Below are 15,796 nucleotides of genomic sequence, written 5' to 3'. Positions count from 1 at the left end.
TAAAAGCTTATTTGATGGAATGATTACAGGAATACCTGATGTAATTTAAACATGTAAGTCAGATTTGTTCTAGGGTTGTTTCATTAAACATTCCATTCACTGTAGTGTCTCTCTGGCAATTAAAATCCTTACCAGCAATAACAGGATATCCAGAACGAGAAATTATAAATGTACTGATAGTCTGAACCTTAGCCACTGTGACCTCTTTTATTAGGCTTTTCAAATTCACAATGTTTCTGATTAAATACCCCAGGTTTAAAAAAAGCCTGATAGAAGATTTGACTCCTCTTTTGAAAAATGATATGCATCTTTGTGTGTTAATTTTCTACTTGTCTTGGTTCAAATCAGGGAGAACAGAATGTTCAGGTAAAAGATTTGACACAATTAGTTTGCAAATCAGGCAGGAGAATATGTGCAGTTTCCCCTTCAATGGCCAAAATGAGTTTATCCATTACATTTCATTTTTTAAAAAATGATCCAAGACATTGAATTGCAAACTGCAGGCTACAGACCCTTTCTATGAGGTTTTAATCATCAATCAATATATTAAACAGTTAAAATAGTACTTCTCTCCAAGAGAGAAAGGAAATGAGACCCAGCTGCCACTTTCTTCTCATACATACTCTACTTTTTAAAATTTTCTGACACAAAGTTCTGATTTTATGGTTAATTTCAACTAATTTTATCTTATTTTATCTCATTGTGCATGGCTTAGAAACAATGAAGTCAAGTGGTATATAAATTGTTGAAATAAATAAATGACAATCCAATTGACAAGATGCATGTTCTTCACAGCAATAGGGAGGGGAAAATAAACATTTCAGACACCTACAGGAGGTAGAACACATTTTGGAACTTTCTGTACACAGAGACGTGTTGAGGCTTTCTCTTCTCAGGAAGTGGCCAGAGACCCTGGAGAAGGGTCCCCTTCACAGTGGGATCCCCAAGCACAGTACTTGTGAGTAATTGCAAAAAAATCACTTATAACGGAACAAGTAAAGGTTTATGTTCAGGAACATTGCTGGGATAGAGGCTAAACCAGGCTCCAGCTTTTGTACCCCCAAGGGTGAGCAGGGGGATGTTTTCCATTTCCTTCAACAGCTTTAGTTTACTTTGTCACATACAGTTTAAGGGAAGCCATAGGTCAGTGGTAGCACACATGCTTTCCATGCAAAATGCCCCTAGTTTGATTGCTGGAATCTCTAGGTAGGGCTTGGAAGGCCTGACAATACTGACGTAGATGATCCAATGGTCTGGCTCACTAGAAGGCAGTTTCCCATTTCTCAATCAGGCTAGTTGTAGGTGGTTTGGTTACAGATTACCATCGTAACACATATTGTTTTACACATTTGCATGGGATGTGTAGTAAAATTCTCTGTACCTTGTGGCATCAAAGAATTTACCCCAGGGTAGTCTGGTCATTGACATGGGCTCCATGGTGCAGCTGCTGGAGTGTGATGAAGAGATGTGAACTCAGAAACTGGAATATATATGTCCTAGTTTTCTTCCCAAGTGTATCGTGACTTGTGATGATACATGGAACTAATCACAAAAAAACCCATCCAATAACTCTAGCTCTGACGCATTTACCCTGGATGTAGTATTAATGCATCCAGTGTCATGCCTTCATAATATTGTTGAAATATCAGCACAATATTACAGCAAGTCTCCTTGACTTGGGTGGAACCTGAGCATCATCAACACCATATTCCACTTTTCCTCCAAGAAGGTAGCATACATGGTTCTCTCACGCTCCATTTTATCATCATGACAGTCCTGTGATGTAGGTTAGGCTGAGACACAGTGACTGGCCTAAGGTCACCTCGTGAACTTCATGCCTGAGTTTGTATTTGAACCCTTGTCTTCTAAATCCTAGTCCAACTTTCTAGCCACTACACCACCACTGCTGTAACTCTGAGGGTAGCATAAGTCCCAAGCTAGGGATCTTCACACCTAGCAGCAAGTACTTGTACACTCAGTTGCATATATGGATCTCTCTGCTGAGCAGACATTTGGGGATGTGGAGGGGAGGAAAATGTTATTTCTAGGAGGATAGCCTGGAACACTGTTGGCTCTGAGGAAATTCTACATCATAAGCACAAGTAATATCCCTTACTACTGTGAAAGATGTAAAGAAACCTTAAGCAACTCAAAGTTGCAGGGTACCACCAGGGCCAAAAGGATGCTGGTGTGCTTAACGAGCAGAGTCAAAGAAGCTATTAGAGGCAAAAAGTCTTCCTTCAAAAAATGGAAGTCTTGTCCGAATGAGGAAAAGAAAAAGGAACACAAACTCTGACAAAAGAAATGCAAGAAAACAATAAAGGATGCTAAAGAAGAATTTGAGGAGCACATTGCTAACAACATAAAAACCAACAAAAAATCAAATACATTCATAGCAGGGGACCATCTCTAGAGAGACTATTAGACCCTTCGATGATAAGAGAATCAAAGGTATACTAAAGCAGGATAAGAAGATTGCAGAGAAGCTAAATTATTTCTTTTGCATCTGTTTCCACAGTAGAGAATATAGGGCAGATCCCTGAACCTGAACTAACATTTGCAGGAAGGGAGTCTGAGGAACTGAGGCAAATAGTGGTGATGAGATGAAGTTCTAGGCTTAATAGACAAAATAAAAATGGACAAATCACTGGGACTGGATGGCATCCATCTGAGAGTTCTTGAACTCAAATGTGAAATTTCTGATGTTTTTTTACATTTTATTTAGAAGTTTTGAAAACGTATATATTCATCAATAATCTAAATGATACTACTTCACCCCGTTCCCCCTACATAAATCTTCCCAACTTACCATACATCTTTTATTTTCCATTGAAATACACAGTTATAGAGTCTAAGGAATATGTTAACTTAGCCATAGTCTTTTAAAGGGAGTGGGTACTTGACCCGTTCTTTCGTCTTTTGCAGAGAAGAGTATGAAGGGCCACCAGTCCTCTTCGAAAGCCTTTTTGTTTTTCCTCTTTCCTTTTGCTAATCTTAATTTGATATTCATTTTTTCTAATAGGGCAATTTCCCACACCTGTCAACACCATCTGTCCAATGTGAGACCTTCCAGAGTTTTCCATACCCGTGCAATCACCATTCTGGCAGTCACCAACAAGATGCCAATCAATTTTTTTGTAATGTAAATTCTGATTTCCCTTTGTAAAAAGGTTTAATAAAGCCAGTTCTGATGTAAAGGTTATTTTTTGTCCAGTTATTCTTTGAATTTCTGTATGTATGAGAGACCAAAACTTGGCTACTTTATCACATTCCCACCACATATGCATAAACAAGCCATGTTCCCCACATTCACGCCAGCAGGAGGGGTCCCCCGAGTTAGTGATTTGTGCTAAACATGCAGGAGTCATGTACCATTTTTGAACAATTTTTAAAGCGGTTTCCCTGAAAGATGAGGGCACTGATTTAAATAGGAATTTTAACCACATGCCCGTCCAGATCTCATTTTTGATTTTACAACTCAATTCGGTTTCCCATATTTCTTTAAGTATTTGGTTACTGCCCATATCCTTTCCCAGTAAAAACTTATATAAGGAGGAGACTAGACCTTTTTTTCAGTATTGCCTGCATTCAATATTAATTTTCCCCTTAAGTAAGTTCTTTTGTTCCCTGAGTTATAATGTAATTTTTCCTTATAAATGTACTGATTTGGTACCATGCCAGCTAAGAGATGCCCATATCCCTCAACTTCCTGTGCCTGGTATCTCGAAGTATGGGATTGTTATTCATGTAAACATCCTTTAATCTAAAAATATCATTTTTAATTAACTCTTTGTCATCTATTAATCTTTCTTTCTTATAGAAATCTGGATGATTTCAGAGAGGAACCAAGGGGGAGAGACTTGGTAAAAACAGCTCCTTTCTATATTTCCGTATCTCCAATATCGGTGTCATATGTTCTAATTTTATACGTTTTTTTACTTCTTTTTTAATATATGGTAGCCCTTTAGGATTATTATGATGTAATAGATATCTTTCAATTTGGACCCAAAGTCTTTCTGTTTTAAGATCTAAAAATGAAATCATATGCCTAATCTGATAGGTCTCATAATATAAAAGTAAATTAGGGATTCCCCATCCTCCCTCTTGGTTCCTTCTGTACCTAAGGTTTTTGGCGGTTCTTGGGTGTTTTTGAAGCATATATAAATTGTTCTAATTTCCTTTGCCAAAATATTATCTTACTCTTTCTTATTTGAGTGGGTAAAACATAAAACAAATATGTGAATTTTGGAAGCAACATCATCTTTACTAGTGTTATTCTGCTGGAAAGGGACAACTTCAATTTACTCCATATTGAGATATCTTTTTGTATATGCTTCCATATAGGAACATAATTTATTACGTATGATTTTTTTCAAGTTTTTGGATACATGTACCCCTAAATATCTAAAAGAGGTTTGTACTAGCAGAACTCCCAGCTTTTGAGAGAAATGTAGCTGGTGGTTTGGTGGTATATTGATACAAAGGAGATCTGGTTTTTTAAAATGTATTGTTAATCCTGTTACCTCCCCAAACATTTGTAATTCTTTTTGAATATGCAGTAAGGTTTCTATAGGATTTGTTACCATGAGTATGATATCATCCACATATAAACTTATTAAGTGCTCTTCCTTCTCCACTTGAACTCTATGAATCTCCCTATTAGTTCTTAGCCTGCTGGCTAAAAATTCCATCACTAAGGTAAATAATAGAGGGGATAATGGGCACCCTTGTTTAGTACCTGCTTTAACCTGTATCGGTCTTGATTTGGTACAATTATTTTTTTTTATAGTTGTTGATTGTGTATATATGCTTTCCATAACTTTGGTAAATTTAGGGCCAAATGATTTTAATAAAAAATTCCAGTTTATGCTATCAAAGGCCTTATAAATGTATAAAGCCAACGGGGAATCATGTATTGTACTTAGTTTCATTATACTAAACAAACTTCTCAGCTATGTATCTACCCGGAATAAATCCATATTGGTCTGGATGAACTAATTTGGAGATGACCAGTTTTAAACAATTTGCCATGACTGATGCAAAGATCTTGTAATCCGTATTTAAAAGTGATATTGGCCTACGTGAGTCTGGTGAGGTTGGTGTTTGCCTGATTTCAATAACAAGGTTATATGTGAAGTAGTCCATGTCAGGGGCATGCGAGCACCTGTCAGAACTGTATTAAATAGCCTTGTAAGATGTGGGGTCATTTTATCTTTATATCATTTATGGAAATTTCCCGTGAACCCATCAGGGCCAGGAGCTTTATTTACTTTGAGTGCCTTAATTGTTGCTTTAACTTCTGAAATCAGTGCACTGAAACTTTCTCTCACTGAAACAGACACGTAGGCATGGGAGTCCCCAACTGGTATTCCCTTAGTTGTTATAAGTCTAAATCTTTGTCCTTGTACAAATTTTCATAGAACTTAGCTAATTCCTCTTCAATTAGTTTATCATTTGTGATTAATTGGTTCTGAATTCCCACTTTTAATGCCCTAAACATATTTTTGGTCCTTCTTTGTTTGGCCCTGTTTGCTAATAATCTGGATCATTTCCCCTCATATTCATAATATTTTTGCTTGCAGAGATCTTTTGTGATGCAAACGCCATAACTGTTTCCTCTGAGGGCATTCTCTCTGCTGTAGGTCTCAAAGCTACTTTCCGTCCTGTTGCTTTGAAATAAAGTTTAAGACTTTTTTTTTTTGAGTTTCAGGTATCATTCCCTCCTTAGCATAGGAATAGTTGAGTCGTTCCTTCTTCTCTCTTTCTTAGGCATAAATTTTAAAAGAGGAGCTCTCACTCTACGCCGCCATTTTTCAGGCTTCCACGAAATAGCCGATCTTCTAACAAAAATATGTACCATCCCTCAGATCTGCCTCCATACCTGAGGACTAGAAGTGGCCAATATAACACCAATCTTTAAAAATGGATCCAAGGGGGAATCCTGGAAATTACACTCTGATTAGCTTAATGTTTGTCCTGGGAAAACTGGTAGAAAGTATTATTAACGGTAAATTAAACAAGCATAAAGCAGAGTCTGCAGGGCTCCCGTCTCACTAACCTATTAGAATTCTTTGAGAGATAGAGGTGATCCAGTGGACATAGTGTGTTTAGACTTTCAAAAAGCTTTTGATGAGGTACCTAACCAAAGACTCCTAAGTAAGCTTAGTAGTCATGGAGTGGGGAGATCCTCATGCAGATCAGAAATTGATTGAGTAGCGGGAAGCAGAGAGTAGGAATAAATGGATACCTCTATATGGAGGGCTGTAGAAAGTGGAGTCCCCCAAGGATCAATATTGGGACCTGTGCTTTTTAACTTGTTCATAAACGATCTAGAGCAGAGCTGGCCAAGTTTGCTGATGATACTAAATTCTTCAGTGTTGTTAAAATAAAAAGAGCTTGCGGAGAGTTCCAAAAGGGCCTCTCCAAATTGAGTGGTGGTAAAATGGCAAATGCAATTAAATGTAAACAAGTGTAAAGTTATGCACATTGGAGCAAAAAAACCCTTAATTTCATATATACACTCATGGAGTCTGAACTGGCAGTGACTGACCAGAAATGGGACCTTGGGATTGTAGTGGACACCTCGATGAAGATGTTGACCCAGTGTATGGTAGCTGTGAAAAAAGCAAATTTCATGCTAGGGATCATTAGGAAAGTTATTGAAAATAAAATTGCCAATATCATAATGCCATTGTATAAATTTATGGTGCGGTCACATTTGGAATATTGTGTCCAGTTCTGGTCACCTCACTTCAAAAAAGATATTGTAGAGTTCCAAACTCAGAGGAGGGCAATGGTAAACCACCTCTGAATACCTCTTACCACGAAAACCTTATGAACAGAGTATCCAAAATGCAACATGAAATAGTGCTGGAAGATGAGACCCCAGGTCAGAAGGCACTTGCCGAGCTACTGGGGAAGAACAAAGGACAAGTAAGTGTAGCGCTGTGACTAATGACAGCAAACGCAGAAGAAGAATTGGAGAGATTTTACACAGAAGTACAGGAGGAAATTGATCACACACCAAAACAAGACGTGCTGATAATCATGGGGGACTGGAATGCAAAAGTATGGAACAGAGAAGAACTAGGAATTGTGGAAAAATGGGGCTTAGGAGACAGAAATGAAGCAGGAGAAAGACTTATTGAATTCTGTGAAGCCAATAATTTTTTTCTTGCAAACACATTTTTTGAGCAACCGAAAAGACGACTGTACACGTGAACATCACCAAATGGTCAATATAGGAATCAAATTGATTATATAATTGGTAACAGAAGATGGAGAAGTTCTATACTTTCTGCGAAAACAAGACCAGGAGCAGACTGCGGTACAGATCATGAACCGGTCGTATCAAAAATCAGAGTAAAGCTAAAGAAGAACAACAAAGCAATCATAATACCAAAATAGAATTTAAATAACATCTCAGAAGAACATAAAGATCAAATAAGGAACAGATTTGAGGCTTTAAACTTAGTTGACAGAGAACCAGATAAACTATGGAGTGAAAGCAGAGACATTATCAGGGAAGAATGCAAAAAGACAATACCTCTAGTTAAAAAGAGAGAAAGACCTCAATGGATGATTGATGAAACTCTTAACATGGTTAAAGAGCGAAGGAAAGCAAAAGCAAAAGGAGGTAGAAACCCAGTGAGAACCCTAAATGCAACAATACAGTGACTAGTACATTGGGACAAAGAGAACTATTACAATAGTTATTGTATAGAAATAGAAGAGGACAACAAAAAGGGAAGAACAAAAGTTCTATTCCAAAAGACTGGAGAAAGTAAAGGGAAATTTAAACCAACAGTAGGGATGTTGAATAATCAACAGGGGAACACACTGACTGACTGAGATGAAATAAAAGGAAGATGGAAGCAATACATTGAAGAACGCTATTAAAGAGATGCCAGGAGGACAGATTCATTCACAGAGGAACCATATGATGAAGAACCAGAAATTGTAGAATGTGAGGTGAAAGCTGCTCTTAAAATACTTGGAAGAAACAAATCACCAGGAACAGATGGCATACCAATAGAGTTGCTACAAGCTACTGAGACTGAATCTGTCCAAATTTTGACAATAATTTGTCAACAAATATGGAAAACTAAACAATGGCCCACAGACTGGAAGCATTCTATATCCCACTTCGAAAGAAAGGGAATCCCAGGGAATGCAGTAATTATCAAACTATTGCCTTAATATCCCATGCAAGTAAAGTAATGCTCAAGATTCTACAACAAAGGCTCTTACTATATATGGAGCGAGAAATGCCAGACGTCCAAGCTGGATTTAGAAAAGGAAGAGGCACCAGAGATCATATCGCAAACATACGTTGGGTAATGGAACGGAGCAAGGAATTTCAGAAGAAAATCACCCTGTGCTTTATAGACTACAGCAAAGCCTTTGACTGTGTGGACCATGAAAAACCATGGAATGCTTTAAAAGAAATGGGGGTGCCACAGCATCTGATTGTCCTGATGTGCAACCTATACTCTGGACAAGAGGCTACTGTAAGGACAGAATATGGAGAAACCGATTGGTTCCCAATCAGAAAGGGTGTGAGACGGGGGTGTATTTTATCACCTTATTTGCTTAATCTGTACGCAGAACATATCATACGGAAAGCAGGATTGGACCAAGATGAAGGAGGTGTGAAAATGGGAGGGAGAAACATCAATAATTTAAGATATGCAGACGATACCATACTCTTAGCAGAAACCAGTAATGATTTGAATTGAATGCTGATGAAAGTTAAAGAGGAAAGCAGAAAAGCAGGACTACAGCTGAACGTCAAGAAGACTAAAGTAATGATAACAGAAGATTTGTGTAACTTTAAAGTTGACAGTGAGGACATTGAACTTGTCAAGGATTATCAATACCTTGGCACAGTCATTAACCAAAATGGAGACAATAGTCAAGAAATCAGAAGAAGACTAGGGCTGGGGAAGGCAGCTATGAGAGAACTAGAAAAGGTCCTCAAATGCAAAGTCAGGATAGTTCAGACCATGGTATTTCCCAATCTCTATGTATGGATGTGAACGTTGGACAGTGAAAAAAGCAGATAAGAGAAAAATAAATTCATTTGAAATGTGGTGTTGGAGAAGAGCTTTGCGCGTACCAAGGACCACAAAAAAGACAAATAATTGGGTGTTAGAACAAATTAAACCAGAACTGTCACTAGAAGCTAAAATGATGAAACTGAGGTTATCCTACTCTGGACACATCATGAGAAGACATGATTCACTAGAAAAGACAATAATGCTGGGAAAAACATTAGAGTGTAGCAAAAGAGGAAGACCAAACTAGAGATGGATTGATTCCATAAAGGAAGCCTGAACTTACAAGATCTGAACAGGGTGGTTCATGACAGATGCTCTTGGAGGTCACTGATTCATAGGGTCACCGTAAGTCGTAATAGACCTGAAGGCATATAACAACAACAGAGTTTGAAAAGGTTCAGAAAAGGGCAACTAGAATGATGAATGGGATGGAGTGACTCCCCTTATAAGGAAATGCTGCGGCATTTGGGGTTTTTTAGTTTAGAGAAAAGGTGAGTCAGAGCTGACATAATAGAAGTGTATATAATTATGCATGATATGGAGAAAGTGGATAGAGAAAGGTTTTTCTCCCTTTCTCAAAACACTAGAACTCATGGACATTCGATGAAGCTGAATGTTGGAAGATTCAGAACAAACAAAACAAAGTACTTCTTCACGTAGCACACAGTTAAACTATGGAATTTGTTCCCACAAGAGGTAGTGATGGTCATCACCTTGGATGGCTTTAGAAGAGGGTTAGAGAAATTCATGGAGGATAATACTATCAATGGCTACTAGCCATGAAGACTGTGTTCTGCCACCATACTCAGAGGCAGTATGCTTCTGAAAACCGCTTGCTGGAAGCTGCAGAAACACTCAGGTCCTGCTTGTAGGCTTACCATGGGCATCTGGTTGGCCACTGTGAGAAAAGGATGCTGGAGTAGATGGACCACTGGTCTGATCCAGCAGGCTCTTCTTAAGTTCTTATAACTCTCCTTTGTATGTTATTTATTGTAGTAAGCATCCATAGTTATGGACTGTGACACATCTATCTATGTTCTGAGGGGAGTATGTGCAGGATTCTTAAGTGCCGTGATGAAACATCCCATCTCTAGGAACAACTATTTAGAAAACATAATTTTCGTGACCCTTTGAACTACTACTATGTGTATTCAGTAAGAAAAACAGTTTTTATCACAATGCAAACAGGCTTTTTCATGATAGTTCCAACCTATGTAAGATGCTGCCACAGCAAGTTCTACCAAAAAGACTCAATCTAAAAGGAAAGATTATCATACCCTATTTGATCACTGTATTACAAATATTTCCTAAGCACCAGATACCTATCTACAAGACTAGGCTTTTATGTGAGCCAATAAAAAGAGAAATGTAACTTCTGAAATGTAGAGAAAAACATCTTAATTAAATGGCAAATTTGATAGAGAGGAAACATATATCCAGAATTTGCCATCCAATTTCCCTGCCTCCCTCTATAGTGGGCTTTGGCTAGTAGTAGCAGTTTGGGGGCTGAGTAAGTATTTGACAGGGGGCTGATTGGCACTTGGGACGCCCTCTTTTTGCGTGCTTTACACTGTAGGACTTAGTTTGTTTTGGTTAATTTGGTCTGTTGAGCATCCAGTGCAGGCAAAAAGGGAAAGTAAGGCCTCATTTGACAGCCACTCTGAGGCATTTGTGGTTTCAGGGAGTGTTCTTGAGTCATCACCCACAGCCTGAGGCTTGGGGGTTTCTTAGGTTGTCCCTTGGGGCCTAGCATGCACACCTTGGTAAACTCTCAACAGCAGGGCTCAGGTGTGCCTGATGAGTTTCAGATACTGAAAGCTCACTTAGCGAGGAAGAAGTTCCTCCTGGTCCTTGGCTGGGGAGCCAACACTGTGGTGGTTTACATGCCCAGGGCGTGAGGGATGCTTCCCTCATAGACCTTCATGTAATTTAATCTGCCCATGCTTATCTGATTGGCTTCTTATTGAACATCTTCCAATTGTTATATTTAAGTAAATATAACCTTTCCCCACCCATACTATGTCTTGAGTTGTCTTTCAGGGTGTGTGTGCAAGCAATTATTTTCAAATTTCTCATTTCATACAGCACTGTGCTGTCAGGATATACTCACCTCTGTGTTCACATATATGTTTGATGCAATAGCAGTCTCCAATATATAATCATTTATTATGTTCTATGTTCATTTTGCAAGGGAAGGGCCGTAGCTCAGTGACAACGCATATGCCCCTTAGGTTTCATCCGTGGTGTCTCGGTGTCCGTGGTGTAGGGCTGGGAATGCCCCCGCCTGAAACCATGGAGAGCCACTGCCAGTGTGAGTAATAACGAGTGAGATGGAGCAATGGTCTGCCTTGGTATAAGGCATCTTCCTAAATTCTTGTGTTGTTCCTGTGCTCATTCCAACCCAATCTTACTCGGTAATCTATAACTGGCAACCTGGGTACATACAGTATTATTGAATAACCTTAGTGTGTGTCCCTATTCATTTGCATTGGTCAGAATTGCTGCAGCCCATTTTATGAAATAAAATTCAAATGAAATTATGCAAACCATAAATAGACTGAATCCATTGAGGAGGCCTTCAGCTTTTGTGCAATTAAGTTTTAAATATTAATTCAGGTCTTGTTTGCTGCATTTGTTTCTGTTGTTTTTTCCCCATTTTTACTGTGACAGTTCCTTAAAAAATTGTTGCTCTACATGTCATGGGTGCTTTAAATATTCCATTAAATCTATATGCTGACAATATAAAATGCATTTAAGGTTGTTGAACTTCCTACTTGAAATTCATAAAACACAAAAGGAAGACCTGGAAAATGGCAATTATTTGTCACAGTCCTGTGTGTCCTACAAAAAGGACTGAAGTTGAGTCAGCATCAGCAATACCAGCAAATGTGTGACTGTCTTGGGGTATATGCTTGGTACTTAAATCTTTAATTATTGTTTTGTGTGAGCTGTGCACCTGCCTGCAGAATACTACTATATTTAGAAAAAAGGTACATTTTACTGAAGTCACAATATTGGTAAAATCTGAATAACAAACAGCAAAGATATCAACATGATTGATACACTTTTGCTAAAAATTAAAAAATGATTTCATTCTAAAGATGTGGGGCTTGGGAACAAAGCTCTCTTTGCCTAAGATACCAAAGTTGATGCCTAGTAGAAGTAAGATGGGGTACTTTTCATTTTCATAGATTAAGCTGCAAGATAGATAAAGCTGTTAATTATTAACATCAAATTATTATTTTTAGTTATTTATGCAAAGTATAACTGCTCAGGATAGGTGACAACATCCCCCCCCAAAAAATAGATAGCAAAATATAGTTAAGTCTATGCTGCAAGTATCCAATCAAATTGCTAGCATCTTGTCTGCTGAGATGCCCACTTGGAGCTCCTGTTTGGGTGGGCCCCTTCTTCTCTTCAACAGATGGAGTAAAATGTTTTGAAAAATTAATGTATACACAATCCATTCCTCTTACTTTATGGAGTGGCTGGACCAGAGTAGTAATTTTGCATTTCTCTTTTTTTCCTCTACCCAGACCTGGCTTTACAGGAACCCTGGGCAATTTGCCCTCTGTGCTTCCCTTCCACAGTGGCTCAGCTCCTTCACTACTACCTAATTAGCTGGGATCGACTGCACTGCTGAGCTCTGGACCCACCCCGTACATGCAGAGTGGCCAGCATTGCACTATTAATTATGCCCCATGTGTGTGTTGACAGCAGGGCTGACATTTTTAAGATGGGTGGTGTTGGGCTGGGCCTGATTGGTGCCCAGCAGAGATCTGGCTCCACTCTACCCATGTGTACTGGCCAACACTATCTTAATAGTGCTTCCAGGCTTGCTCCATCGTGTGTACATCAGGGCGATTACACATGTTCCAAGCAGCAAAGACCTCTGGTCGGCAGAAGTGCCACACACAGCAGAGCCATAATGGCTGCTGTGGCAGTTCCAGCAGTCCAGTGGCAGTGGTGGTGGGTCTTGCCAGGGCCCTAATGGTTCCAACATTTGCCACACCGTAAGAGAGGTGCTGGCACTGGACCTCTCTCTCTCTCTCTCTCTCTCTCTCTCTCTCTCTCTCTCTCACTCACTCACTCACTCACTCACTCACTCACTCTCTCACTCACTCACACACACACACACAAACACACACACTCCCCAAAATTTCTAGAAGATAGAACATTTTGTTCCAAGTGTAATGTCATGGAGAAGCAAATGTCTCTGCAGCCCATATTATCAAATTCTTATGTATGAAAGTCTCAAGGAACTTAGAGCATTTCAAAACTGCCACCACAAGGTTTCTGGAATCTGCTGCAGGTGCTGAGTATGAGAACGATAATCTACCCAACTCATAAGGTGGGCCACTATTTTCTATATGACCTGAAGTCTCAATGTGCAATGCATTATAGTTGTGAAGCAATTATGTTACAAAAAGAAACATTAATTGCTGAGCATACCTTTAGATGAAAATGTGGCACTGCATTTTTGAAGCAAAAAGTAGGTTTTCAGGGGTGCAAAAACCCTTCCTTGTCACAGAAGGTGTTAGTGGCAAAAAGGCTTCCTTCAGAAAATGGAAGTCTTGCCCAAATGAGGACAGTTTGAGCCCTGGTGTTATTTTATGTTCACCTCATAGTGATCCAGCAGTAGATAGACTTCCTACAGTGGAGACATTTCTGTGACAAAAATTAAGAGAGATCTTTAGGGTTGCCAGGTCTCCGGTTTTCACCTGGAGACTCTGGATTTTTGGGGTCCTCACTGGGTCTCTAGGTGAGTCACCTTAATCTCCAGACTCTCAGCTTTCATTAAAAAAAAAGTTTCTATGTGGTCTGGTTCAGAGCTTGGAAACGTTACTTTTTTTGAACTACAACTCCCATCAACCCCAGCCAGCATGGCCACTGGATTGGGCTGATGGGAGTTGTAGTTCAAAAAAGTAACTTTTCCAAGCTCTATCTGGTTCATGAGATATGCACCAAAATGTCAGCCCCCCCCCGCAACTTCTATCAAATGAGTTCGTAGCTGGCTGCTCGAGCCCCGCCCTTTCAGGCTTGTAGCCAATAAATGAAGTCAGGGCTGTGATTGACAAGGGATTTGTTGAGCTCCAGGCAGAAGCTAGTCCCCAATGCAAGTCAAGAAAACTGTTTTTTTTCTGCTGCTGCCTGAAAAGCTCATAAATTGAGTAAGTATATAGCTTTCAGTCTTTTTCTCTCAAGTTTAAATTTTCCTGGGCTGTTGAAGAGGGCAGTGTTTTGAAAACCTTCCCAATATGAAGCTTCAATCCAATACTCGCTTTTCTGGGAGTAAAGCTGCAATGCTAATCCCACATACCTGGAGTAAACCCCATCAAATTCAGTACTCACTTTTGAGCAGAAATAGTTAGGATTGTGCTGTAAATTAATGGGACTTTTGGGTGAACATAGCAAAGAATTGTGTTTGTGTTGTAAATCTTTCTCTCTCCCTCCAATCCTATTTTTAAAGCAATTAGGCAGGGGTTACTTAGGTATCACTGCTTTTATTATGTAGGAAACTAATACTGATTTTATTTATTTTTTAAAAAAAGTTCTGCAATGACTAACTGGTTTTAACAATAAACTATTATATGGGGTGTATGTATTTTTACATCTCCAGTGTGTGTGTATATATATGGAGTCTTTCCAACAACCCTATGAGGTAGGGTTGCCAACTGGAAACCAAGGCAGCTCACAATAAGAAATAAATCCCTTTAAAATCCAATAACCATAAAAACAAGTATCAACAGTTGCAAAACAGCTTAAAATGGCATGATTCTGAATTTTGGGTTGGGTGAGTGAAGTTCCTTATCATGCACACTTCCCTGTTTGAAGGGAATTGAATACATGGGGACTTGCTTCTGAGTAAACAAACATAGGATTGCACTATAAATATCTTTACAGGTTGTGTACATAATAAATGTATTTGACAGTCATGCTTATATAAATATTTCTTCATACTATGTCCTAATTTCACACTATGGTTGTACATTATTATTTCCTCTGAATTTTAAATGTGCCCTTCTTTCTTGGGGTGGTCATGGTTCTCCTCTGTTGTTTTCATTGTGAGGGGCAGATTAGGCTGAGAGATGGTGAGTAGCCCATGGTCACCCAGCAAACTTTATAGCTCTTTTCCATTTAAAAAAATTAATTAAAACAATTTACATGCAGGCAAATTTTATGAAGTAGATCAACACAGTACATTTAAAGCACCACCAGCTCGCATTTAAAGCACATGACTTTCCCTAAAGAATCCTGGTAAGTGTGGTTTCCCCCTCACAGTTATAGTTCTCGTCACCCTTAACAAATTATAGTTCCCATGATTCTATGATGTGATTCATGTGCTTCAAATGAGTGTTGAATGTGCTTGAAATGAATAGTGTGGATATGCCCTAGGTATGATGTGCATTAATGAACTGAAAAGAACAATTTTAAAAGATTCTTTTTTAAACAGGGGAAGGGCTGTAGCTCAGTGGTAGGGCATACGCTTTGCATGCAAAAGTCTAAAATTCAATTTCTGGAAAAGACTATTGCCTGGAATCCTGGAGAGCTAATGCTAGTCCATGTCATCAGTACTGAGCTAGATGGTACCAAATGGCCTGAATCAGTATGAGGCAGGTTCCTTTCCTAAAAGTGGAAAAAGACCCAAGGGCCACAGTGACTCCAAAAATTGTTTATGTATTTTATTTACAACATTTATATACCGCTTTATTGTAAAAAATAAAGCGGTTGACAGA

General features: G+C 38.9%; 1 protein-coding gene across 3 annotated transcripts in view; it reads right to left on the bottom strand.

The window, feature by feature from the left end:
* GRM1 (glutamate metabotropic receptor 1) overlaps positions 1–15,796 on the bottom strand; it is a 312,878-nt gene that overhangs the window by 18,649 nt on the left and 278,433 nt on the right. Inside the window, exon 9 of one of the 3 annotated variants that reach the window (XM_061624056.1) lies at positions 14,282–14,308. The exons of the other annotated variants lie outside the window; for them this stretch is intronic. Within the exon in view, the coding sequence (XP_061480040.1) occupies positions 14,282–14,308 (27 nt within the window). The remainder of the gene's footprint in view (positions 1–14,281; positions 14,309–15,796) is intronic. 3 annotated transcript variants of the gene reach the window in all.

Source organism: Rhineura floridana, chromosome 4, assembly GCF_030035675.1.
Source record: "Rhineura floridana isolate rRhiFlo1 chromosome 4, rRhiFlo1.hap2, whole genome shotgun sequence".
Lineage (NCBI taxonomy): Eukaryota > Metazoa > Chordata > Lepidosauria > Squamata > Rhineuridae > Rhineura > Rhineura floridana.
The sequence above is the reverse complement of the archived record's forward strand: the minus strand, read 5'-3'. Positions and strand labels throughout refer to the sequence as shown.